At 46.0% G+C, this 24,372-nt stretch overlaps 1 protein-coding gene, 1 long non-coding RNA gene and 2 pseudogenes across 2 annotated transcripts in view; 1 reads left to right on the top strand and 3 right to left on the bottom strand.

The window, feature by feature from the left end:
• Window positions 1-4,840, bottom strand: LOC133048196 (heat shock protein HSP 90-beta-like; annotated as a pseudogene).
• An 8,370-nt stretch (window positions 4,841-13,210) lies between these two features.
• LOC133048226 (uncharacterized) lies at window positions 13,211-14,170 on the bottom strand. The gene is made up of 3 exons (XR_009690975.1): window positions 14,081-14,170; window positions 13,590-13,680; window positions 13,211-13,309 (listed from the first exon to the last, which is right to left on the bottom strand). It is a non-coding gene; the product is annotated as an uncharacterized LOC133048226 (long non-coding RNA).
• Window positions 14,098-24,372, top strand: part of NT5E (5'-nucleotidase ecto) — a 63,187-nt gene continuing 52,912 nt past the window's right edge. The window contains exon 1 of the mRNA XM_061131865.1: window positions 14,098-14,451. Within this exon, the coding sequence (XP_060987848.1) occupies window positions 14,113-14,451 (339 nt within the window). The 5' untranslated portion in view covers window positions 14,098-14,112. The remainder of the gene's footprint in view (window positions 14,452-24,372) is intronic.
• Window positions 17,298-21,612, bottom strand: LOC133048004 (POU domain, class 5, transcription factor 1-like; annotated as a pseudogene).

The following is a 24,372-nucleotide window of genomic DNA, read 5'->3' as shown; positions in this document are numbered from 1 at the left end:
TTCACTTAGTGATGTACATTTAAGGTTTTATAACTCATTTCTTTTTAGCGCTAAATAACATTTCATTGGTTATGGAATGAAGTTGGTTTTATAGTTCCACATCTTTTCATGGTTTCATAGCTCATTTCTTTTTAGTGCAGAATAATGTTCCATTGTCTGAATGTATCACAGTTTATCTATTCACCTACTGAAGAACATCTTGGTTGCTTCTAAGTTTTGACAGTTCTGAATAAAGCTATTATAAACATCCATGTGCAGGTTTTTGTGTGGACATAAATTTTCAACTCATTGGGGTAAATTATCAAGTAAAGAGATTGCAGGATTATACAGTAAGAGTATGTTTATTTTTTGTAAGAAACTACCATACTGTCTTCCAAAGTGACTATACCATTTTGCATTCCCACCAGCAACAAATGAGAGTTCCTGTTGCTGCTTACCCTTGCCAGCACTTGCTCTTGCAGCATTCTAGATCTCGGCCGTTTCTAAGAGGCATGTAGTGCTATCTCGCTGTTTTGTTTTGTCTTTCCCAATACTTTAATTTCAGAACAAAAAAAACCACAACACACAATTTTCAAACCCCATGTCAAACATGGATAGGGATAGGGCTTGCTTGAGGCCTTTATATCCTGTCTTAGACAGAAGTACAGAAATAAAACCACTAGACATCAGCAGAGGGAACCACGTGGGCCAGGGCCACTAGGGCTGCTGCTGGGGGAGCCACGGGGATGCTATACAAAGGGAGCAGGCTGCCAGTAAAAACTCCTAATCTACTTCTTTCATGTGAGAGGCATCCTCGTCCCCCTCAAGGCGGGGAAGCTCATCAGGAACAGCAGCACTGGGCTCCTCTGCCATCACCTCGTCTTCATCAGTGCCCAGGCCAAGCTTGACTATGCAGTAGATGTGGCTGGAGTGGGTCTGGGCACGCTCAGCGGGAGGCCAGAGGAGAGCAGTGCCGTTTCAACAGCAGCAGCACCAGGTCCCTGACGGCCTTGTGTTTACGTCTGCCTCTCGCCTTCTGCTGCAGGGTCTCCATGATGGGGTGGTCAGGACCGATCTCCAGGTGCTTTTCGGCCATCACGTGGTCCACGGTCGAGTTGTCCCAAAGGGCCTGAGCTTTCATGATGCACTTCATGTTGGCTGTCCGGCTGTAGGTGCTCGCCACAGTGCAGCAGGGTGAAGACACCACCTCCTCTTGGAGATCGTCGCCTTCTCCACCTTCTTAGCCAAGACCTCTTTCATGAGTTTGCAGAGGTTCTCAAACTTGGCCTTGCTCTCCTCCATCTTCTTCTTCTTCTCCTTGTGCTCAGGCAGCTCCAGGCCCTCCTTGGTCATGGAGACCAGACTCTTCCCATCAAACTCCATGAGCTGCTGCACACAGTGCTCATCAATGGGCTCCATCATGTACACCACCTCAAAACCACGCTTCCACACGTGTGCCACAAAAGCAGAGTTGGCAACCTGCTCTTCGCTCTCACCAGTGATGTAACAGACGGATTTCTGGGTCTCCTTCACGTGAGACATGTATTCTGAGAGAGAAGTCATCTCATCTCCAGACTGGGAGGTGTGATAGCGCAGCAGCTCAGAAAGGCATCGCTGGTTAGTGGAGTCCTCACGGATTCCAAGCTTCAGGATTTTAGAGAATGCCTCATAGAATTCCTTATATTTCTCCTTGTCTTCTGCCAGCTCAGAAAAGAGTTCAAGGCACTCCTTAACACTGTTCTTATGAATAACCTTCAAAATTTTGCTCTGCTGGAGCATTTCTCTGAAGATGTTCAGGTGAAGGTCTTCAGAGTCACCCACCCCATGGATGAAGTTGAGATATTCTGGAATCAACTCATCACAGCTGTCCAGATGGAAACACGACAGACACACAGTTTGGTGTTGCTCTTTTCCTTTTTGTTCTCAAAGAGGTCAAAAGGAGCCTGACAGGGGATAAACAGCAGTGCTCTGAATTCCAATTGACCTTCTACAGAGAAGTGCTTTACTGACAAGTGATCTTCCCAGTAATTGGTAAAACTCCTGTAGAACTCACCATATTCCTCCTGGGTGATGTCATCAGGGTTTCTGGTCCAAATGGGCTTGGTCTTGTTCAGTTCTTCCTGATCAATGTACTTCTCCTTTATCTTCTTTGTCTTCTTTTTCTTATCTTTGCCACTATCATCCCCCTCATCTGAACCCACATCTTCAATCTTAGGCTTCTCTTCATCATATTTATCTTCCTCTTCTTTCTCACCTTTCTCTTCTTCAGCCTCATCATCACTGATTTCCTTCTCACGTTCTTTCTCCAGATAGAGTTTGATGGGATAGCCTATGAACCGTGAGTGCTTCTTCACCACTTCTTTGACCCACCTCTCTTCCAAGTACTCTGTCTGGTCTTCCTTCAGGTGGAGAATCACTTTGGTACTCCGGCCAATAGGCTCACCATGGTCAGCACGGACAGTGAAGGAACCCCCAGCAGAAGACTCCCAGGCATACTGTTCCTCATCATTATGCTTTGTTATCACAACCACTTTCTCTGCCACTAGGTAGGCAGAGTAGAAGTTCAAAGTTCAAAGTGAAGTTGCTCAGTCGTGTCCAACTCTTTGCAGCCCCATGGACTGTAGCCTACCAGGCTCTTCCATCCATGGGATTCTCCAGGCAAGAATACTAGAGTGGGTTGCCATTTCCTTCCCCAGGGGATCTTCCTGACTCAGGGATTGAACCCAGGTCTCCTGCACTGTAGGCAGATGCTTTAACTTCTGAGCCACCAGGGAAGCCAAGCAGAGTAGAAGCTCACACCAAATTACCCAATCATGGAGATGTCTGCACCAGCCTGAAGAGCCTCCATAGATGCTTTAGTACCAGACTTGGCAATGGTTCCCAACTTATTTACGAGGTCAGCTTTGGTCATGCCAATGACCATGTCTACCAGAATTGGAGTATGCTCCTGGGGATTTGGGATGATGTCAATTTTCAGCTCTTTACCACTGTCCAATTTGGAAGGGTCTGTCAGGCTCTCATAGCAAATCTTGTCCAAGGCATCTGATCAACTCCAGAAGAAAAATTTCCTTGTTGGAATAGAAGGTATTAATAATAAGAGACATGAGTTGGGCATTTTCTGCCTCTAAGGCAAATGGCTCCACCTCCTCCTCTCCATGGTGCACTTCCTCAGGCAAGTTCAAGGATAGGGATCCAGGCACTAGAGAGCACTGAGCAGGCAATGGCTGCCTCAGGCTCACTTGCCGCAAGAAGGCTGCAGAGGAGTGACTCAAGAGCCTCAGTTCAGCTCAGTTCAGTCGCTCAGTCGTGTCCGACTCTGCCACCCCATGAATCGCAGCACGCCAGGCCTCCCTGTCCATCACCAGCTCCCAGAGTTTACTCAAACTCATGCCCATCGAGTCAGTGATGCCATCCAGCCATCTCATCCTCTGTCATCCCCTTCTCCTCCTGACCCCAATACCTCCCAGCATCAGGGTCTTTCCCAATGAGTCAGCTCTTTACATCAAGTGGCCAAAGTATTGGAGTTTTTTTCAGCTTCAACAGCAGTCCTTCCAATGAACACCCAGGACTGATCTCCTTTAGGATGGACTGGTTGGATCTCCTTGCAGTCCAAGGGACTCTCAAGGGTCTTCTCCAACACCACAGTTCAAAACCATCAATTCTTCAGCACTTAGCTTTCTTCACAGTCCAACTCTCACATCCATACATGACCACTGGAAAAACGATAGCCTTGACTAGATGGACCTTTGTTGGCAAGGTAATGTCTCTGCTTTTTAATATGCTATCTAGGTTGGTCATAACTTTCCTTCCAAGGAGTGTCTTTTAATTTCATGGCTTCAGTCACCATCTGCAGTGATTTTGGAGCCCCCAAAAATAAAGTCTGACACTGTTTCCACTGTTTCCCCATCTATTTCCCATGAAGTGATGGGACCAGATGCCACGATCTTAGTTTTCTGAATGTTGAGCTTTAAGCCAACTTTTTCACTCTCCTCTTTCACTTTCATCAAGAGGCTCTTTAGTTCTTCTTCACTTTCTGCCATAAGGGTGGTGTCATCTGCATATCTAAGATGATTGATATTTCTCCTGGCAATCCTGATTCCAGCTTGTGCTTCCTCCAGCCCAGCGTTTCTCATGATGTACTCTGCATATAAGTTAAATAAGCAGGGTCCAAATATTTGCCATGCCCCAAATTCCCAATTTTGAACTCTGTAATAACTGCATATATCATTACAGAATGAAACACAAAATCATATTCTTTAAAAATCAAGGTAAATCCACAGATTTTCTAGTTTCATTGCAATGCTTTTTAAAAAATCTTTTGAGATGTAAAGGGCCTTCAATACAAAAATCCCCAAATTTGGAAACAACATTTTTGTTAGAAAAAGAAACATTATTTTTAAATCACCACATTGACAAAGAACAGAAACTCCATTCTCTTTCCCAGAATCTAGACTTTTTGCCTTTGGAAGATTGTAAGTGCTTGGTCTCAAGCCCAAACTTCTTATCAAGTCCTTGGTTTCTTCTTATTGACCCCAATTAAATTCCCTTCCTGACTTTTAAACTCTGCCAGGAGTGAGGGGGCAGTGAGGATCATTGCTTTAAACTGAATTAAAACCAGTTTAATTCACCAAACTGATAGAATTTCATTCACAGACCTTCTAGCTAAAATTCATCAAGTACAGGAAATCAAAATGGTCCCATCCATGGTCTTCTTCCCAGAGCAGTTCCTCGTGACTGGGGCGACACCTGGAGCGACACAGATGGGAGGTAGCAGGACCAGGGAGTATACTCCAGTGTAAGACCTTCTGAGGGGTACTTCACAGCCTCCTATGTTGCCAAGGATTCTGGGGCTTTGCTCCATCTCTTAGCTGTTTCCAGTTGAGAAAGCCTGCATTCTACAAGATGAAGAGTTAAGGATGGGAAGAATATGTCCTCTTCTGCAGTTTAAAAAAATAAAAATAAAATTTCTTCATGTCTTCTGCCAGATGGAAAGGTTCTCCTGGCTTGTGACCCAGGGGCAAATCTAAACCCCTTTCATGGGCCCTCAAGGCCAGTAAGACATGGCTTCCACCTCACCCACACCACCCTCCGAGGCATCACATATATGCCCCATAGATATGTCACACAGTTTTGTGATTGCTTTGTTTTGCCTTCACGTATTAGTTTCCCAGGGCCGCTGTAACAACATGTCGCCAGCTGAGCAGCTTAAGCAACAGACATGTACTGGCAAACTTCCCTAGAGGCTACAATGAGATCAAGGTGTCAGCAGGGTTGGTTCTCTCTGAGGGCCATGATGGAAGATTTTGTTTCAGACCTCTCTTGAAGCTTCCGGTGGTTTTCAGGCCATCTTCAGCATACTTCAGCGTGTGGAAGCATCACTTTGCTCTTTGCCTTCAAGTTGATGGGGTGTTCTCCCTGTGCGTGTCTTTATGAAAAACAAAATTTAACTGAGTAAACATCAAAGATCTTATTGGCTCTGTACAAAGATTCATGATTCAAGATTCAAGCAGCATCAACAATCTAGCAGATGGAAAGTTTCCCTGAACAGTTATACAAGGCTAGAGATTTTATAGGCAGACTAGAGTGGGAATAAAGAAGTTGTACTAGGCAAAAGAGCAGATTGTTTGTTGCAAGATGACTTTCCTTAGAGGGGATGGCAAGGGTCTGCCAGGCAGATTACCTGACTAATGTTGGTCAAGCGATTCTTGATTGACTATAGTAAGATTCCACTTCTGGAAGAGCTGAAACTATAATTAAAGTCTTAGTTTGGTGATTTGGGGCTTAGCATAAATGACTGCATTAAGGGCCTGTTGTCTTTTCAAGATCTTCATACCATCTCCCTTCTATGTGCATCTGATTCTGTGTCTAAATTTCCCTTTATAAGTACACCAGTCATACCGACCACGTGTGTGTGCGCATGTGGACAGCTGCTCGGTCATGTCCAACTCTTTGTGACCCCATGGACTGTAGCCCACCAGGCTCCTCTGTGCATGGGATTTCCCAGGCAAGAATACTAGAGCGGATTGCCATTCCCTTCTCCAGGGGATCTTCCCTACCCTGGGATCAAACCTGGATCTCCTGCATTTCAGACAGACTCTTTACCACCTGAGCCACCAGGGAAGCCCTTATTGCCTAATAAGGCCACACTCTGAGGTCCTGGGGGTCAGAGCTGGTGGGACACAGTTCAACCTGGACACTTGGGCGCACACTGAACAGTAAGAGCTTTGAGGACAGGTCTGTCCTGCCGCCCACTTTAGCCCCAGAGCCCCATTAACACCTGTCACATGTGTCAAACATTCAGCTAAGTATTTGCTAATGGGCTTCTCTGGTGGCTCAGACAATAAAGAAGCCGCCTGCAATGCGGGAGAACTGGGTTCGATCCCTAGGATGGGAAGAACTCCTGGAGAAGGGAATGGCAACCCACTCCAGTACTCTTGCCTGGGAAATCCTACGGATGGAGGAGCCTGGTAGGCTACAGTCCATGGGGTCGCAAAGAGTCGGACACGACTGAGTGACTTCACTCACTCACTCACTCACTCACTCAGAACTTCCATGCACAATCCAGCGATTCTACTTCCAGACATAAACCCAAAAGAGGTGAAAGCAGAGACTTGAACAGATATTTGTACAGCACATTCATAACAGCATTATTCACAGTAGCCAGAGGTGGAAACAACCTCCCACTACATATCTTCTTCTATCTGAATTACTTGACCAGATGCTAGCACTTTTTTCTCTTCCAATTCTTCCTCCTCCTGCCGCTCCCCTTTCCCCAGTAAAGGAGGATTTAAAAATTCAGAAGTGGTTATCGTCGCCTTAAAGAGAAAATTATTCCAAGGAGAAGTGAACCATCCTCAGTGCTTACATGTACAACCAGGACTGGAGCAGAACTTTGAGCCTTGGTTGAGGAATTTCCCAATTCAAGTCAGGATCCATTGGAATTTGCTAATAAATTCAAGTTAACCATCTGCTCCTATGAGCCAAGGTTTTCAGATGTATATCAGTTAAAATAGCTGTTAGTTTCTGAAAGTAAAGCAACGGCATGAAAAAAGAAAAAAGGATGGAAACACCTCTTAGTGAACTTTGAATCACATACTCCAGAGGCTCATACTGAATACAAAGGATTAGCTCAAAAACTACTTGAACTTAATCCAGAGCTTTTCCCAAAAACTGTAGACTGGACAGAGATTCAACAGTGTAAGCAAAGATCAAACGAATAAATTCTGGACTATTAAGAATGGTTTGGGGGAAAAAAAAGAAAAAATTTAAGCAATATTATGGCTTGAAACCTGAGTCATTCTCTAACCACCAATATGACCCTTTGCTTAATTCTGTCTTTTCAGAAGGCTTAGATGAGGATTTGGCTACTTAGTCAAAAGACAATCTAGGTTGGTCTGAGTTATACATACATGCTCTTGTTATACTGGCTGACCAACTTTTCAAAACCATTAAAAGAAAAAAAGGAGGTATCTACGAAAAGTATGAACCTTCAACTGCACCAATTAAGTACACAATGCCTGTTGAAGGTTCAGCGACCCCCAACTGGTTTAATTCCCAACCAGCAGAGAAGCTAGCTTGAAAGAAAATAGTAATAAGTCCTGAGGAAAAAAGTCCTATTTGAAGAACCTGATTTTTGCTCCCTGATACCTGAGACCAAAGCTGTCAGGATCACTTACCTAGACCATCTCTAATTTTTGAAACTGGAGGGGGACAAAAGGGTATGAAGCCTTCAAAAAAATTTTTTTACTCCAACTGCTATTTACAAACTAGTGAGTTATACATTGTCATATCTGACTCATGACTAGGTTTAGAAAATGAAGTTAGGTCTCTCATTGTATCTGTCTGAATATATGTATGTCTTAAGAGTAGTCAATATAATAATCAGTATAATACTTTCATTGTGCCTAGGTTTAATATAAGCTAAGATTTTATTATATGTTGCAAATTTGTCAGCAAGGAAAATAACTCAATGTGAAGAAACTTTTAAGGAAAGAAAACGTGATAAGATAAGAATTGTAAAGAGATAATGTAAAGAGATACAAAAAAATGGAATAAGAGAAAGTTCATTGAATAGCTAGTCTCTCCTAAACAAGATAAGGCACTGAAACATTTAACACCAAACATTGTTTCCCTCTTACAGAAGACCTGAAGGTGTTTTGGAAAACTAATGAGTATGTTTGGTGCCATCAGGAGAGGTTCTCTACAAGAAAGCAAATATTTTTAGACATTTTTTCTAAATTATCTAAATTAATATCACAGGTATTTATGTTCATCAATCTATAGAATACTAATATAAATGACAGTTGATGGTTGCTTAAGGAAAGTAGGATGCGTATTCTCAGTAAAGATGGCATGTAAATGGAATTGCATTTTATTAAGAAAAAAGGAAGTAGGTCTGGTTTACAGATGACTGTTTCTGAATGGGCAAATTAAGTGATAGCTACAGAAAGTGAGGAAGGTTTGCAGAAAGCAGACCCCAAGAAAAGAATTTCATGCATGGTACAAGTTTTCTTAAGATGCTGAACTGCCTTTGATAACAGATTTTAAGTTTATTTACCTCTTAAGTGATCTGTTCTGTAATTGGCCTTTGGAAACTTTGGTACTTTAGCTAAATGAATAACTGTTGTTTCACAGTGACCTATGATCCTATCTGACTGAGTGTTCTAAACTCTTCTGATATTTATTGACAAAATTTTCTAAATCAAAATTTAATGAAGTCCTTTGACTTCTAGTTAACTTTGGGATGCTTCAAAGGGCCCCTGAAATATCCCAAAGAGAGATATTAAACTAATTGGGTTTTTTTGGCACATTAAATAACATGGGAAGTATTGTCAATAAGTAATAAATCTTCTTAGGTTATGTTGTTGTTTAGTTGCCCTGTTGTGTCCAACTCTTTGTGACCCCATCGACTGCAGCACACCAGGCCTCTCTGTCCCTCATCATCTCCCAGAGTTTGCCCACGTTCATGTTCATTGCATCAGTGATGCCATCCAACCATCTCATCCCCTGACTCCCTCTTTTCCATCTGCCCTCAATCTTTCCCAGCATCAGGGACTTTTCCAGTGAGTCAGCTGTTCCCATCAGATGACCAAAATACTGGAGTTTCAACTTCAGCATCAACCCTTCCAACTAGTATTCAGGGTCGATTTCCCTAAAGATTGACTGATTTGATCTCCTTGCTGGCTAAGGGACTGTCAGGAGTCTTCTCCAGCACCACAGTTCAAAGGCATCAATTCTTCAGAGCTCTGCCTTCTTCAAGATCTAGCTCTCACAACTGTATGTGACCACTTAGGTTATATTGTACAGTAAATATTAGTAATGTAGATATCCTAGAAATTATATGGAGTTTCTAAAATTCTGAAATGGAGTAAAATGTTATCAGTCATAATTCTAGTTACTGTCTACAAGTGTTGTATGTCACAGCAGTGACCAAGTTACTTTGTCAATTGAATTGCCATCAGATTTTAAATGTGCCTTTTTAAGTCTGTTGTCATTGTGGTTTCACTGATGCCTTTGCAAAAGCACTTCCTTTTTAAGATTAACAGAAAGAACCTTCTGAAGTTTCTAACCTTCAGGACCAGAATGCTGAACTGAGTGAGAAATGAAAGAATCCTAATGGGAAAAAACCTGATAGCTTTATAAAGCTGTTAACAAAAAGAGTTAGTTACAGAAGACAGTGAACAGATGAACATCATTACAATTTTTATGGTTTCCATCTGAAAAACTGTTGGGTTGACTCTGTGTTTTCCAGGTATAAGGAAAACCTTCCCCTCCAACTAATCATGGCTTACAATAATTTGGTAAATTATACATTTGTAAGCAGAATTGAAACATTTATCCTTTTTCTCTATCTGCTCCTCCAGAGATTAGAAACCCTCAGGTTCCCAGAAGCTTTATCACGTAAATTAGGAGGGCTCCCTCACTAACAGGTCAGAAATTTCAAGGTATATTGGGTACCTTGTTAAGGGAGGAATTCACCTAGATCTCTTAAGTCCTTGGCATGACTCTCCCGGCCCAGAAAGGTGTGTTTTGGTTGTTTTTTTTTTTTTTAAGTTCAGTCTGCGACTCCTTCCAAAACTTTCGGCAAAGCAAAAAGCCTATATGATAAATTATAGTTACATAAATTATCAGGCCATGGTTTTTTGAGACCAGACTTATTTTGCAACAAATTAGGTCTTCCCCAATGGCTCATCAGGTAAAGAATCCACCTGCAATGCAGGAGACACTGGAGATGCAGGTTGGGAAGATCCTCTGGAGGAGAGAGGAAATGGCAAACCATTCCAGTATTCTTGCCGGAAAAATCCCATGGACAGAGAAGCCTGGCAGACTACCGTCCACGGGGATGCCAGAGAGTCAGATGCAACTGAGCGACTAAGCACTCAGGTGTGACAGCTGGCTTCCCAGGCGGCGCAGGGGTAAAGAGGCCACCTGCCCGTGCAGGAGATGTGGGTCCTACCTGTGGGTGGGAAGATCCCCTGGAGAAGGCAATGGCAACAGACTCCAGTTTGTTGTTGTTGTTGTTTTAATGTTTTAGTTGTGTGTATCTTAAAAACCTAAGTACAGAAGGTTTACTTTGTGAGTCAAGTATTTTTTCTTTATTTGGGTCCAGGCTGTAAATCATCTTCTTATAGGAGCTCCCTTCTTATAGGATGGTCCAATGTGATTTCCTCAAAGGAGGCAGCCAGCCAGCCTCATTGTGGCTCTTTACATCATCAAAGAGTATGTCTCTTGCTCAATGGTGTGCAGCTAAAGGGATTGTTTGGGAGAAATGAGACCTTGCTGGTGCTGGAGGATCTCCTGTGGAGGTGTGGCTCAGCAGCGGCTCGCCATGGGAATGGGGGCACTGGCAGCAACAATCCTGGAAGATGCCCCTTCACCCACTCCATATTCTTGCCTGGGAAATCCTATGGACAGAGGAGCCTGGCAGGCTACAGTCCATGGGGTCGCAAAAGAGTCAGACATGACTTAGCGACTAAACAACAACAAAATGTGGACATATTTGGTAGAAATTAGGGTAATTTTAGAAAGAAAGAGATTATGTTTCAAAAAAATGTTAAATTACAGTTTTGTTCATGGAGGTCTGCACTTACTGACTCATTTCCCAGAGAGTTCCTTGTTGTTATACTATATTATCGTAAAGGTAATTGAATTACTAAAAGGACACTCTAAGCTTTGTTTCTGAAGCTTATCTCAGTAATCTTTGAATGAAAATCAGATGCCCCAGGACCTGCAAACAGGGCGATCATGTATATTAGAAAAGATACAATATAAAGGATTGTTTCCAAACTGGATGGAACAACTTTTTATCAGGTGCTCTTAACTAGCTCATGCACAGTGAATCTGAAGGGAAATTGACTCTTGGATTAATTCCCACTTCTAAAGGCCCCTACATCAGACTGGTCTATAGAGAGGAAGGCTGACCTCAAACCCACCTTAAAATAAAGCTCAAACAGAGGAAACTACACCCACACCATGAGAAGAAGATGACATCAGAAGTGACAGCTTACCCAAGATGCTGGACCTGATCATAAGATTATTTATAATATTCTCTGGACTTCTTGCTGCTGCTGCTGCTAAGTCGCTTCAGTCATGTCCGACTCTGTGTGACCCCATAGACGGCAGCCCACCAGGCTCCCCCATCCCTGGGATTCTCCAGGCAAAAACACTGGAATGGGTTGCCATTTCCTTCTCCAATGCAGGAAAGTGAAAAGTGAAAGTGAAGTCGCCCAGTCGTGTCCGACTCTTAGCAACCCCATGGACTGCAGCCCACCAGGCTCCTCCGTCCATGGGGTTTCCTAGGCAAGAGTACTGGAGTGGGTTGCCATTGCCTTCTCCATCTTGACTTCTTAGATCTTTGCATATAAATCAAATGTTTTTCTATCATGGACACGATTCTATGCTAATTTTAAAAATCAATCCAATTGTTGGGTTTGCAGCCAATTATCTGTATCTAATACTTCTAGACTACTTTGATGGATTTCTCCATTCCAAGGCTCTAATTGGCCCTAAGGAACTTCATTTAAAAAGAAAGGAAATTCAGTCCTGTTCAGGCTACTTTTCGTATTACTAGAATTCTCTCACCTGGCCAGTTAGTAATACCTGCTCTGATTCTGGCCATAAATATGAATTTTCCTCTAAAGTTACTCAAGCTCAGTCAGAGCAACAAGCAAAAATTCAGCCAAGGAATTAAGGAATAAAAGCTCCCACAATTATGGGATGGGTTTATGTGATTAACACCAGGCTATCATCATTTAAGTTTTAAGGCCTTCCTTTATCTTGAGAACAATTAAATCATACTAAGAATAACCATCCTAGTAACACTAGGAAATTGGGCTGGGAGGCTATGGACTGTGCGGATATACAATTTCCCTGAAAAATAAAGATTGGTGCAGAATAAACTAAGTCAGACAACCTGAGACTATATTGGGCTATACTTAATGAAAGTTCTCGGCTTTTCTTACTTATGACTTTAATAATACTGCTAGCTATGTTATTGTACTTTGCCTGTTTTACAAGATTGTTGTTTCTTGCATTACCAAATGTGTGACAGAAACTTTAATGAAAATAATGATGACTAGGTGATTTAAAGAAGTTGATCAAATCTATAGTTCTATATGCAGTCAATTGGAGAAAGAAATGGCAACCCACTCCAGTATCCTTGCCTGGAGAATTCCACAGACAGAGGAGCCTAGTGGGCTACAGTACATGGGGTCTCAAACAGTCGGACACAACTGAGCAACTAACACTATGTGATCAATGATTGTAATGGTGTAACTCTAGATATGAGAAGATACAACAAGAGGGAATTTTTCCTGGACCATACCAGATTAAGAGAGGTAGGTGGTCCAGAGCCCTTTGGTTACTGTTGATAGACCTAGCCCAGTAACAGCACACTGAGCAGCCCATCAGCAAAATCTCTGCCAGATCCAGGAACGAGCCTTTGGAGCACTGTGGGACGAAATGGTCAGGAAATGTCTTCCAAGGTACAGTCGGATTTATGACCATGAGAGAGCCCTGTCAACTACAAACTGGCACTTGCCATCTACCTCTACAAGGATTAAACCTCGTACTGCTGCAGCTGCTGGCCTTCAACACCCCCTGAAAGGAGTTCAGGGTGGAGAGCAGAAATGAGGCGCTCTGTGTCGGAGGAGGGGGGATGTTGTGGGGAGATGGGGACTGGAAGGACAAGTCTTCAGACAGATATTCTCAGGAGCTGATTTTATGAGCCCAATTCTTGTATTTCTTCACATCTAGAAAAGCACTTAAGTCCTTCATAGTGACGACTATTTCCTGTGACTCGTGAAAGCTTCCAGAGACAAGCAGAAATTTTCTGGAAAAAATAGGGACTTGATTGCATGTACTCTCCCTTCACCAAAATCACATATTCTCCTCCCCACCCCCCCCCCCCACCTCTTTGGAGCAGTTTCTCAGAGCTATTTGAGGTGCTATTTCCCAGGCTATAGTCCTTATTTTTGCCCCAAATAAAACTTAACAGCCCCCCACCCCCAGAAAAAAAACCTTAACAGCCAGCTCTCAGGCTGTGCATTTTTTTTAAGCCAGCACTCCCACAGCCCCCAAAGCACACCGCTGCCCTCGCTCCCTCCTCTCACCTCTTTTCCTTTCCACCTCCTCTCTCTTCCCTCTTGCCCTTCTTTCAAGTGACAACTGGCAACCACGAGCCCACAGAAACAACGTAACCCTCTTTAGAAAAAATTTAAAGAGGCGAGATCAGCGAAGACCTAGAAGCGGAGTGGACCCTCCAAATCCTCCCGCCACCCCCCAAAGAGCAGCCCATCACCGACAGCGGGACCACCAGCGCCCAGGCTCCCTGGTCGGGCCGGGACCGCGACCGATGCCCTCTCCCCGCGGGGAACAACCTCGTCACTGTTCCCGCCCGGAGCGAGCGCCAGCCGCCAGCCGCGCCCGAGCCGCCCCGCCGGCCAGGGTCGAATGGGGTGACCGCGGGGGTGTGCGCCTGGCCGTGTGGGGCCAGCCTCGGGAGAGCCCGCCCCGGCCCGGCCCGGCCCCGCCCGCCGGCCCGCGCAAGCCTCCTTCGACTCGCCGCCGCCCTCCTCCGACCGCCCGTGTGGCTCGCTCTCACCGGCGCTCGCACTCTCGCCACCAGCCGCAGCCATGGATCCCCGAGCCGCGTGCGCCTCGGCGCTGGGACTCCTCGCGCTGGGCGCGCTGCTGTGGCCCGCGGCGCGCGCCTGGGAGCTCACCATCCTGCACACCAACGACGTGCACAGCCGCCTGGAGCAGACGAGCGAGGACGCGAGCAAGTGTGTCAACGCCAGCCGCTGCGTGGGCGGCGCGGCGCGGCTCGCCACCAAGGTGCACCAGATCCGCCGCGCCGAGCCCCACGTGCTGCTGCTCGACGCCGGCGACCAGTACCAGGGCACCATCTGGTTCACCGTGTACAAGGGCGCCGAGGTGGCGCACTTCATGAACGCCCTGGGCTATGACGCCATGGTAAGACCGAGAGCCCGGCAGGCTGGGGAGCCCCCGGGGTGGAGTGCCCGAGCGAGAGAGAAGCCCGGGTGAAGCAGCCGCCGATGGCGAGGCCGTGGGTGGCGAGCCTCGGACCCGGGCGCAGAGCGATGTGGAGAGAAAGCGAGACTCCCGTCGGTCTTCCAGGTGGATGCAGACAGAGACGCCCCTTGGCTGATTCTTCTTAAATGGACTGATGTTGTACCTCCACCAAGAGATTGGGTATTTAGAGGAGCGGGACTCGGACTTGCCAATGAGGAGGTTCAGCTGGGATGTGTAGGACCCCAGTTACCCTGGGCCCTGGACCGAGGTAGACCCGTCACATATCTTTCATTTACTGCTTGGTCTTTGGAAGAAATGCTTTATCTCCAGTTAATTGGAAGGGAGACAAACTCAGGGTCAAAGAGCTTAAGGGCATTATCCGGTCGCCTGCTCCAGGACAGCGAGCAAGACAGAACAGCAGGTCCCAGATCCCTCTGACCCCAGAGCTTAAGCATAGTTAAGCTCACCGTCTTGGGGAGAATCCCAGCTGGACACCTTCTCTGTGCAGCTGACTTTCTCTGTGTCTTAGTTCCTGCCTCTAGAAAACAGGATATTAATCCTGTCTGCTTTCAGAGGGTTGTCTGACACATAGTTGTTGTTTAGTTGCTAAGCAGTGTCCGACTCTTATGCGGCCCCATGGATTGTCATCTGCCAAGCTCCTCTGTCCATGGGATTTCCCAGGCAAGAATCCTGGAGTGGGTTGCCATTTCCTTCTCCAGGGCATGTTCCCCACCCAGGGATCAAACCCGCATCTCCTGCGTTGGCAGGTGGATTCTTTACCACTGAGCCACCTGGGAAGCCCGCTTCAGAGGGTTGGCTGGCATGTGGTATGGCCTCTTTAAAGGTTAGTTATTATTATTACCAGACACTGTCATAGAGGTTTACAAACAGAAATAAAGAGACTTCCCTAGGGAAGCCAAAATGCTGAAAGCACTGGGTTTCAAAGAATTTCAGTAAAACCAGTTTGGCAGCAGAGATGTAGGAAGAGTCCCACCTAAGAGATGAGAGGCTGTTAAAACCTGTGCAAGAGTTGAGGTGCCAGTTCCCCAGTGCTCTGTTAAAGGTGATGCCTTATTTGTTGGTCTGAATTCTAGAAAAGGAGCAGAGAGGAGTGCCACAGTAATAAATAGGTATGACTTTTGTAAGTCAAACCAATGCCCGAGTTTAGCCCTGTGTAAAATACTAGAGTGAAGGGATTCTGTGTGGTGAAACTGGGGGAAGAAATCCTAGGAGTTTTACATGAGGAACAGAGCACAGGGTCCAGGGAGATGTGGTATGTGGATATGGGAAGGCGGGGAGATGTGTGGTCCTGCCTGGGATATAGCAGGCTAACGGTATACTTTGTATCAGAGGAACACAGAGGTCGAAAAAGCACAGTGCTGTATTTCTCCCCCTGGAAACTTGGAGAGAGGAGGACAGGAAAGATATAGGAGGGTAGACTTTTTTTTTTTTTTCCAGGAAAGCGCATTGTAGGGAGATGAAAGGACAAAGAGGTCCTCTCTATCTGATTGTTGGTTTTAAGGTTATCAGGAACACTCAGAGCCGCTGCAATTCAAAGGCTTTGAGCCCCATAGCCTTTGTGTTTATCTGAGCCCCAGCGTTTATCTGGGGGACTTGCCAGCGTCTGGACTGTGCCAAAGACTCAGGGTCTCAAGAATTCTATGTGTGGCCTCTTAGTGTTCTTATCTCAGCAGCTAGACCTGCCTGATGCTTTGTCCTAGGTAATGACAGAATGAATATTTATAAAATTGAATTGTTACTAGCCCGCAGTTACCATTTCCTCCTAGAAAGAATAAACCTTACGTGAGTTTGTTTTGATTTCATCTACAAACCACAACTTTCTAAACCTTTCTTTTCGTGACGCTCTTTTTTCCACAGTTGCATAGACTCCTTTCAGTGAAAAAAAAAGTGGATAATTCCCAGTTTTCCCAAGTGATACTGTTTTCCTCTTTCAGATGAATTAAGCTCACAGTGTTAATCAAGTGTTTATGATAAGATGCTGGGTGAAGCTGAAGCAATCTGCTACAAGTTACAGCCCATCACCGCCAGAAATGTTTAGAATACTCATTGTGGATGGATTTACTTTCTTTTAAATTTCACTCAAAACAACTGGACCAGGGCCTGAGGAAAACTAGGCAACTTATGTAATGTTGGCAGGTTGTGAAAGGGGAGGAAGGCCAAAGGTAAGGCTGGTGGCCAGATAGTATCTCATCAGATTCACTCCCTGCAGGTCTGACAAACATGATTTGACCTGCGTAAAATCTTGGTTCTTGTGATGCTTTAGTCAGGGGTAAAGCTCCGCCACAGTCGCTGTGTTTGGTTTTCCAGTGGCTTTTCAGTCATTCTGCTTACACACCTTTCAGGGAATTTATTGCTGTTCTGCTGTTAAAATCCAACCCCAGCCCACCGACCGGCTGCCACCTCTTGACTCTCAGGAAGCTGGAGATGTCGATCAGGGTGGAAAACAGTCGTGAAAGGATATTCTCAGTTCTCTAGAAACTGGACCTGGTTAGAGGAGCCACATCTAAGGATGCATGCGTTTGGAGCGCAAACACGAAGTGACTAGAATTTAACTTAACCCCAGGAGTTCCCTCAACCTCTGGACCTGAGAGCCCTCGTGAGAACGGCTGGAGGGGCTCTTTTTTTTTTTTTCTTCTTGGTAGCTAGTTGCTTTAGAGTGTTTTGGTGGTCTCTGCTATATATCAACTTGAATCAGTGATAACTGTGTGTGTATACATATATATATATATACACACACACACACACATATATATCCCCTCCCCCTTAAGCCTCCCTCCCCCGACCCATTCCACCCCCCAGGTCATCACAGAACACCAGGCTGGTCTCCCTGTGTTACATAGCAGCTTCCACTAGTTATCCATTTTACACATGGTAGTGTATAATGTCAATGCTACTGCTCAATTTGTCCTACTCTCTCCTTCCTCCGCTGTGTTCACCAGACCATTCTCTATGCCTGTGTCTCCATCCTTCTCTGTAAATAGGTTCATCTGTACTATTTTTGTAGATTCCATATATATGCATTAGTATACAATGTTTGCTTTTTTCTTTCTGACTGACTGCACTCTGTATAACAGGCTCTGGGTTCATCCACCTCACTATACCTGACTCAATTTCTTTCTTTTTTATGGTTGAGTAATATTCGATCGTATATATATACTGCAACTTCTTTAGCCATTCATCTGTTGATGGACATCGATTGCTTCCATGTCCTGGCTATTGTAAACAGTGCTGTGATGAACATTGGGGTACCTGTGTCTTTCAGAATTGTGGTTTTTTTCAGGGCATATGACCAGTAGTGGGATTGCTAGATCATATAGTAGTTTTATTCTTAATTTGTTAAGGAATCTCCGTACTGTTTTCCACAGTGGCTGTACCAATTTACATTCCACCAGCAGTGCTGGGGGATTCTGATAGTGCTGGAGCCAAAGACAAGCTTAGAGACCTCTGGACCCAGCTGCCAAGCAGAAGACTCTAGAGTGAGGACGTCACAAGCTGCTAGTTAGTGTCGCTGTGCTGGTGGAGGCACAGAAGACAGCTCTGATGTACTCACCATGTGAGCTGGGCGGGTTGCTTTCTCTGAGCTTCCTGTTCCCAACTGCAAGACTGGCGGGATCAACCACCACCCCGCCTCTCTGTGTAAGACTTTTGCAAGTGATCCATGAGATGGCAAATGTAAAACTCCCTAGCGCCCTGCTGGCTCAGAGTAAATACTCAGTAAAGGTTAGTTCCATGTGTCCTGCCAAAAAAAAGCGAAAGGTGTGAGTAAGGGAGGTTGGGGTTTTAAGCTCTCAGTGTATCTGATTCTGACTGCCTGGCACAGCCTACCACCCTCCTCCGCCCACTCCACCAACTTTTCTATGTCCCATTTCTGAACTATTCTTTTTTTTTTTTTTACATTTTTTGTTTTTATAGAAAAAATTATTTTTAAATGCTAATCATGTAACATTTTCCATCACGGAAGTGGTTTATATTTGCAAGACTCACTTGAGGTTGGATTTTTTCTTTTTTGCGGTTTGGGCTATTCTTCATGTTTACTCATTGAGCAGACTTATGTGAACCCCCAAAAGCACAGAAGCAAAGGGATTCATCTCCAGGGATGGGATTCTTACCACCAAGGTGGGCTGTGGGGAAGGGCAGCCTCCTTTGGGCCCTATTTTAAGGCCCTGGTCACTGAGCCCACTTTCTGTCTGACAGCCAGCAGCCTCAACCTGAACAGATTACTCCCTGATGCCAGAGCCAGCAGCCTGAGTGGGGCCGTGGCCCCTGACTTTACCTCACCCAGGCCCAATAGATGCCCTTTTGTCTACATGCCTCACCTTCCATTTCCCATGTAGGCAGCCTTCCTCACGTGTTGATGTTTGTGTTTGATTTCTATGTGCGCTTGTAGAACCTTTGTTATAGTTTCAGTTGCTTATACTTTTAAGTTATGCAACTCATTCTGTTACTCAGCTCATTGTTTCTTCTGCCCTGAGCTGGTCCTGCTGAGGGTCTGTCGGTGTCTCTCGGTGTCTAGCATGTACACGCACTGTACCTCATGCTCCACAAAGACCTCCCCCCATTTTAGCTGTTGCTCCCCTTTGATGGGTTTGGACATGGTACACATCATGCTGCAGTTCCACAAATGTGCTGCCCCAAATAGCCTCCTGCAGGTCCCACCTGTGAGACTTTGTCTAGGATCCATAGCCATGGGCAGGATTGCTGGGCACAAGGATGTGTACAGTTACTCAAGAACTGACCACCAGATGACTTTCCTGGGGCTTTCTATTCACCCCACCCGCTCCCAGGCAGATATGACCCCCCCACACACACACATCCTTACCCCTACTTTGCATCATTCTCCAGCTTTCCAAGAGGTGTAAAATGACATCTCACTATCTGAGCTTGTGTTTTTCTTTTCTTTCTTTCTTTCTTTTTTTTTTTTTTAAGGTCCCAGGCTTCTTTATTTAAGAACAAAGTGATGAGTGATGTGGGGATTAAAGTCAAGAGCATCATTGAACTTCACCTTCCCTCCAACCAGTTTCCCCAAACTCCCTGCCCCCACACCCATTGTGTTCCCAATTCCTTTCTTCGTGAATGAAAAACTTAATCCCAAAGCCCTGGCACAAACTCCAGGGTTCTCTCCCTAGCTCTCCCCTTCCTCTGCCCCCCATTCCTGGGGTGAGCAGGCACCTCAGTTTGAATGCATAGGAGAGCCCAGAGCGGTGACAGACACCGAGGGAAAGGCCTCACCCTCAGGGAATGGGACCGAAGAGTACAGCGTAGTGAAGTGAGGGCCCCCGTAGCCTGGGGTACCAAAATGGGGCCCTGGCGCCAGAGGAAAGGATAGGGGTCCCCCTGCGAAAGGAGACCCAGCAGCCTCAAAATCCTCTCGTTGGGAGTAGTCACTGCTTGATCGTTTGCCCTTCTGGCGACGGTTGCAGAACCACACTCAGACCACGTCCTTCTCCAGCCCGAGCTGCTGGGCGATGTGGCTAATTTGCTGCAGGGTGGGCTTCGGGCACTGCAGGAACATGCTCTCCAGGTTGCCTCTCACTCGGTTCTCGATACTCGTCCGCTTTCTCTTCCGGGCCTGCACAACGGTCTCTGCCTTGCATATCTCCTGCAGATTGTCGTTGTTGTCAGCTTCCTCCACCCACTTCTGCAGCAGGGGCTGCAGCTTACACATGTTCTTGAAACTGAGCTGCAAAGCCTCAAAACGGCAGATAGTCGTTTGGCTGAACACCTTTCCAAAGAGAACCACCAGGGTGAGCCCCACATCGGCCTGGGTATATCCTAGGGTGATCCTCTTCTGCTTTAGGAGCTTGGCAAATTGTTCAAGGTCTTTCTGAAGAGCTTTGATGTCCTGGGACTCCTCAGGGTTCAGCTCCATCTTCTCCTCTTCCAGCTTCGCGGCGCCTGCGGGGGCGGCGCAGGGGTCCGGGGAGGTCCCCTCAGAGTTGCTCTCCACCCCGGCTCCGCCTCGCCCTCGGGTTGAGGGGTCTCCAGGCCACCTGGGGGCACCGGCCCCACTCCAACCTGCGGCGCACAAGTCATAGGGCAGGGGGCACGGAGGAAGCCCCCACACCTCAGCGCTGGGCACAACCCCCGGCCCGATCCCCGACCCACCGGGAGGCCCTTGGAAGCTCATCTAGGTCCGAGGATCAACCCAGCCCAGCTCTGACCCTCCCGGCCCATCGCCTCCACTGCCCGGCGGGGCGAGAAGGCGAAGTCAGAAGCGAGGTGTCCCGCCCTGGGGAAGGAAAGCACCCCGAGCCGGGGGCCTAGGAAAACGAGGGATCTCCCAGAGACTGCTCAACACCTCTCCGTGTTTTTCTAATTATTAGTAAAATTAATACGTTTGTTAACTTTATGGGTTTCCTCTGCCCTAACTGCATGTTCACATGCTTTGCTCTTTCTTTATAAATTAGGTTTGCTCTAGTTTTCTTACTTTTCAAGAGTTCTAAGTATTGATCCATAATCAATTTTATTTTTTCTAATTTTTTTTTGGCCTTGCCATGCAGCATGTGGGATCTTAGTTCCCCGACCAGGGATTGAACCTGTGGCCTGTGCAATGGAAGCACACAGGACCTCACAGGAAGTCCCTGCAGTCAGTTTTAGACATTGATGTTTCCTCCTCCAGGGGATCTTCCCAACCCAGGGACTGAACCTAGTTCTCCTGCGTTGCAGGTGGATTCTTTACCATTTTTAGATCTATTAATTTTGCCTGTAGCATTGTCAACTTGTTTTATTGGGTGGGATTTTTAGGACATTAGGCCCAGACCTGGGAGAGAGCATCTCAAGTGACCCTGAGAGAACTGCCTCAAGGAGGCAAGGGGAGGAGCCTGGTTTTGCAACAGAGGGTAGATAGTCTGAACATCAAAAGAGTTATATCAGTTAAAGAAAACTAGATATCCCAAGTCAAGGATTGTAGTGCTTTTCTATGTATGGGAAGTTGCAAGAGTCTGGCTCACTGAAATCATTCCTTTGATGTGTACCTCTGATATCTGGGGCCAGTACCTTTGTTTTCATATCCTGATCTTCCTCAGGGCTCACCCTAGGGAATGGCTGCAATCTGATGGCTGCTAAATAGCAGGTATTCATCTCCTCGAATTCCCTTAGGGCCCACATTGAGGGCTGCCATCTCTGATGACTGTGACATCCCTGTTTACTGATATGGCAGAAAATACTCCATTTTTTAGTGTCTTTTCATTGAACAGAAATCCTCCACTTGGTATAATCAAATTAATTTTTGTTTTTTTGTCTTATGGTTTGTGCTCTTGAAATGTTACATGAGATTTTGGTAATCTGAAGCTTGTCATCCCAAGCACTCATCACTGGAATTCAGACATGAGTACTGTTCTCCCTGCCTTTGAGAGACAGTGAATCTATAACTGGGAGTATGCCATTCAACTCTCTGAGCCATCAATTCCTCATCTGTAAAGTCTGAGGGTCCTCACATCTCTAAACCAATGGCATCCTGAGAAATATTTTGATTCCATTTCAGTTCAGTGGAGGGACAGGAGAATGCGGCAAAGGTGCAGAGGCAGGAATCTGTAAGATGGACCAGCCTGGACCAGAGCGAGGTGGCAGGAATCAGGAGAGATGGGATCGCATGCAACTTACAGGCCACCCTGAAAAGTGTGGGCTCTGCTCTATTGTCATGGGGAGCCACTGGAGGTGTCTGAGTGGAGGAATTGTGGTTAATAAAAAATAAATATTCTGTCTTTGTCTACAATTCCTGGCACATAGCTCCCCAAACTCTTGGGGATACGTGATCAGTGTCTTCTATATGTCAATGAGATGATTGATGGCTGGAGACTCCTAGGCAGCTTCAGAATGAGAGCTGGTGGCCAGAAAGACTCCAGAATTAGAGAGTAGGGACTATTAACCTCTGGGGAGAGGCAGGGACCCAGAGACTGAGTTAATCACCAGCAGTCAGGGATTTGATCAATTATGTCAATGTGATGAAACCGTCATAAAAAGTCCTAAATGGTGAACACACTGAAGTGGTGGCAAGGTGGTGTGCCCAGAGAGAGCAGGGAAGCCCCGTGTACCCTTCTGCTTGCGAACCTTGCCCCGTGCATGTCTTCCATTTGGCTCTTCCTGAGTTGCAGCCTTTATAGTACACCAGTAACCATAAAAGCAAAGTACTTTCCTGAGTTCTGTGAATCTTCCTAGCAAATTATCAAAACTGTGTAGGGTCTTATGGGAATCCCTGATTTACAGCCGATGTATTACAAGTGACCCAAGACTTGCAACTGGCATCTGAAGTGGGGGCAGATGTGGCTCTGAACCCAGGATCTGTGATCTGATGCTCACTCCTGGTGGACAGTGTGTGTGTGCTAAGTCGCTTCAGTCGTGTCCTACTCTTTGCAACCCCATTACTGTAGCCCTCTGGGCTCCTCTGTCCATGGGATTCTCCAGGCAAGAACACTGGACTGGGTTTTACTGGAGGGGATCTTCCCAACCCAGGGATCAAACCCGTGTCTCTTGAGTCTCCTGCATTGGCAGGTGGTTTCTTTACCACTAACACCACCTAGGAAGCTCCAGGTAGATAGAGTCAGCATGGAATTGAATTGTTGGACACCCAGTTAGTAACTTCAGAGACCTGGACAATTAGCTGATATGAGAAAACACTTCTCAGCCACAGAGGGAATTCACAGTTTTGGAAGAATGAACAGAAATGGATGGGAGGGCAAAGATACCAGAAAAGAGGAAGGGAGAAGGGGCTGGACAGCATAGTCTAGTGGAGAGGTGATGAGCACAGACTGTAACTGGGCAAAGAGCTCATGTGCCTGCAGTGCAGAAAGCTGAAGTCTTAGCAGCAGACATTGGTGGCAAATAAGTGTTTATTGCAGGGCACCGAGCAAGGAAGTAAGAGGGAGCCTCAGATCCACTCCCATTTGGGCTTTGAGTTGAGGGTGTTTTTAAAGGGAAAGAACAAAGAAACTGGAATTAATCATCATTTTGTGACGTTTGTTAGTCACAGTTTCGGGAGCCAATAAGTCTCTGGTTTAGGATTCTCAGGCCAGGTAGTCTGTGACTTGGGGGCCTAGTAGAAGAACAACCTGAAATTGTATGTTAATGATGAAATCTACAACAGCAGTTCCTCCAATTCTGGTTGATTACTGTTCTGTTAGCCCGTGGTTGAGGTCGGAGGGGACAGGAAGGGAATAAAGTTTTCAATAGAGAGATTTATCATTAACTTGGAAGGAAACTCGGTTTGGGGGCACTCCAGGTCAGAACTATGGTGATGGGGAAAGAAAGGCTGAATCCACCAGGGCCATTTTCAGTAGGCAGGCAGCATGGCACAGGGCTAGGAGGGTGAATTCGGGGTAACTATCTGAGATCAGGTCCCCTCCCTGCCACTTAAAATCTATGGAGTGTGAGCAGGTTCTTGAATCTCCTGGAGGCTTTCTTTGCACAGGTGTAAGGCGGGTGTGGTCGTGGTCGTCTCCCCACAGGTTGTTGTAGGTTTAAAGGAGATGACGGGGACTTCCCTGGTGGTGCAGTGGCTAAACCTCCACTCTCCCAGTGCAGCAGACCCGGGTTTGAGCCTTGGTCAGGGAACTAGATCCCACATGCCACAACTAAAGATCCTGCATGCTACAACAAAGATTCGGCACAGCCAAGTAAATAAATATTTTTTAAAAGAATTTTAAAGGAGATGATAATGTGTGTAAAGTTCTTTGTACAGTGCCAGCTACCATCAGGGGTCAGTAAGTGCTGACCGTGCTCACCTTCTGTTGGCAGAGGTGGCTCAGAAGGAGCTTATAATCAAAAGATGACTAAGAGGGTTCAAGCCCGGGACATGGGGCGAGTCTGTGGTGTTTGACACTGCATCTCAAGAGTGCAGAGGTG

The sequence above is a fragment of the Dama dama genome, chromosome 28, assembly GCF_033118175.1.
Source record: "Dama dama isolate Ldn47 chromosome 28, ASM3311817v1, whole genome shotgun sequence".
In the NCBI taxonomy this organism is placed as follows: Eukaryota; Metazoa; Chordata; class Mammalia; order Artiodactyla; family Cervidae; genus Dama; species Dama dama.
Note: the sequence above shows the minus strand (reverse complement) of the source record. Positions and strands in the feature narration are given on the sequence as shown.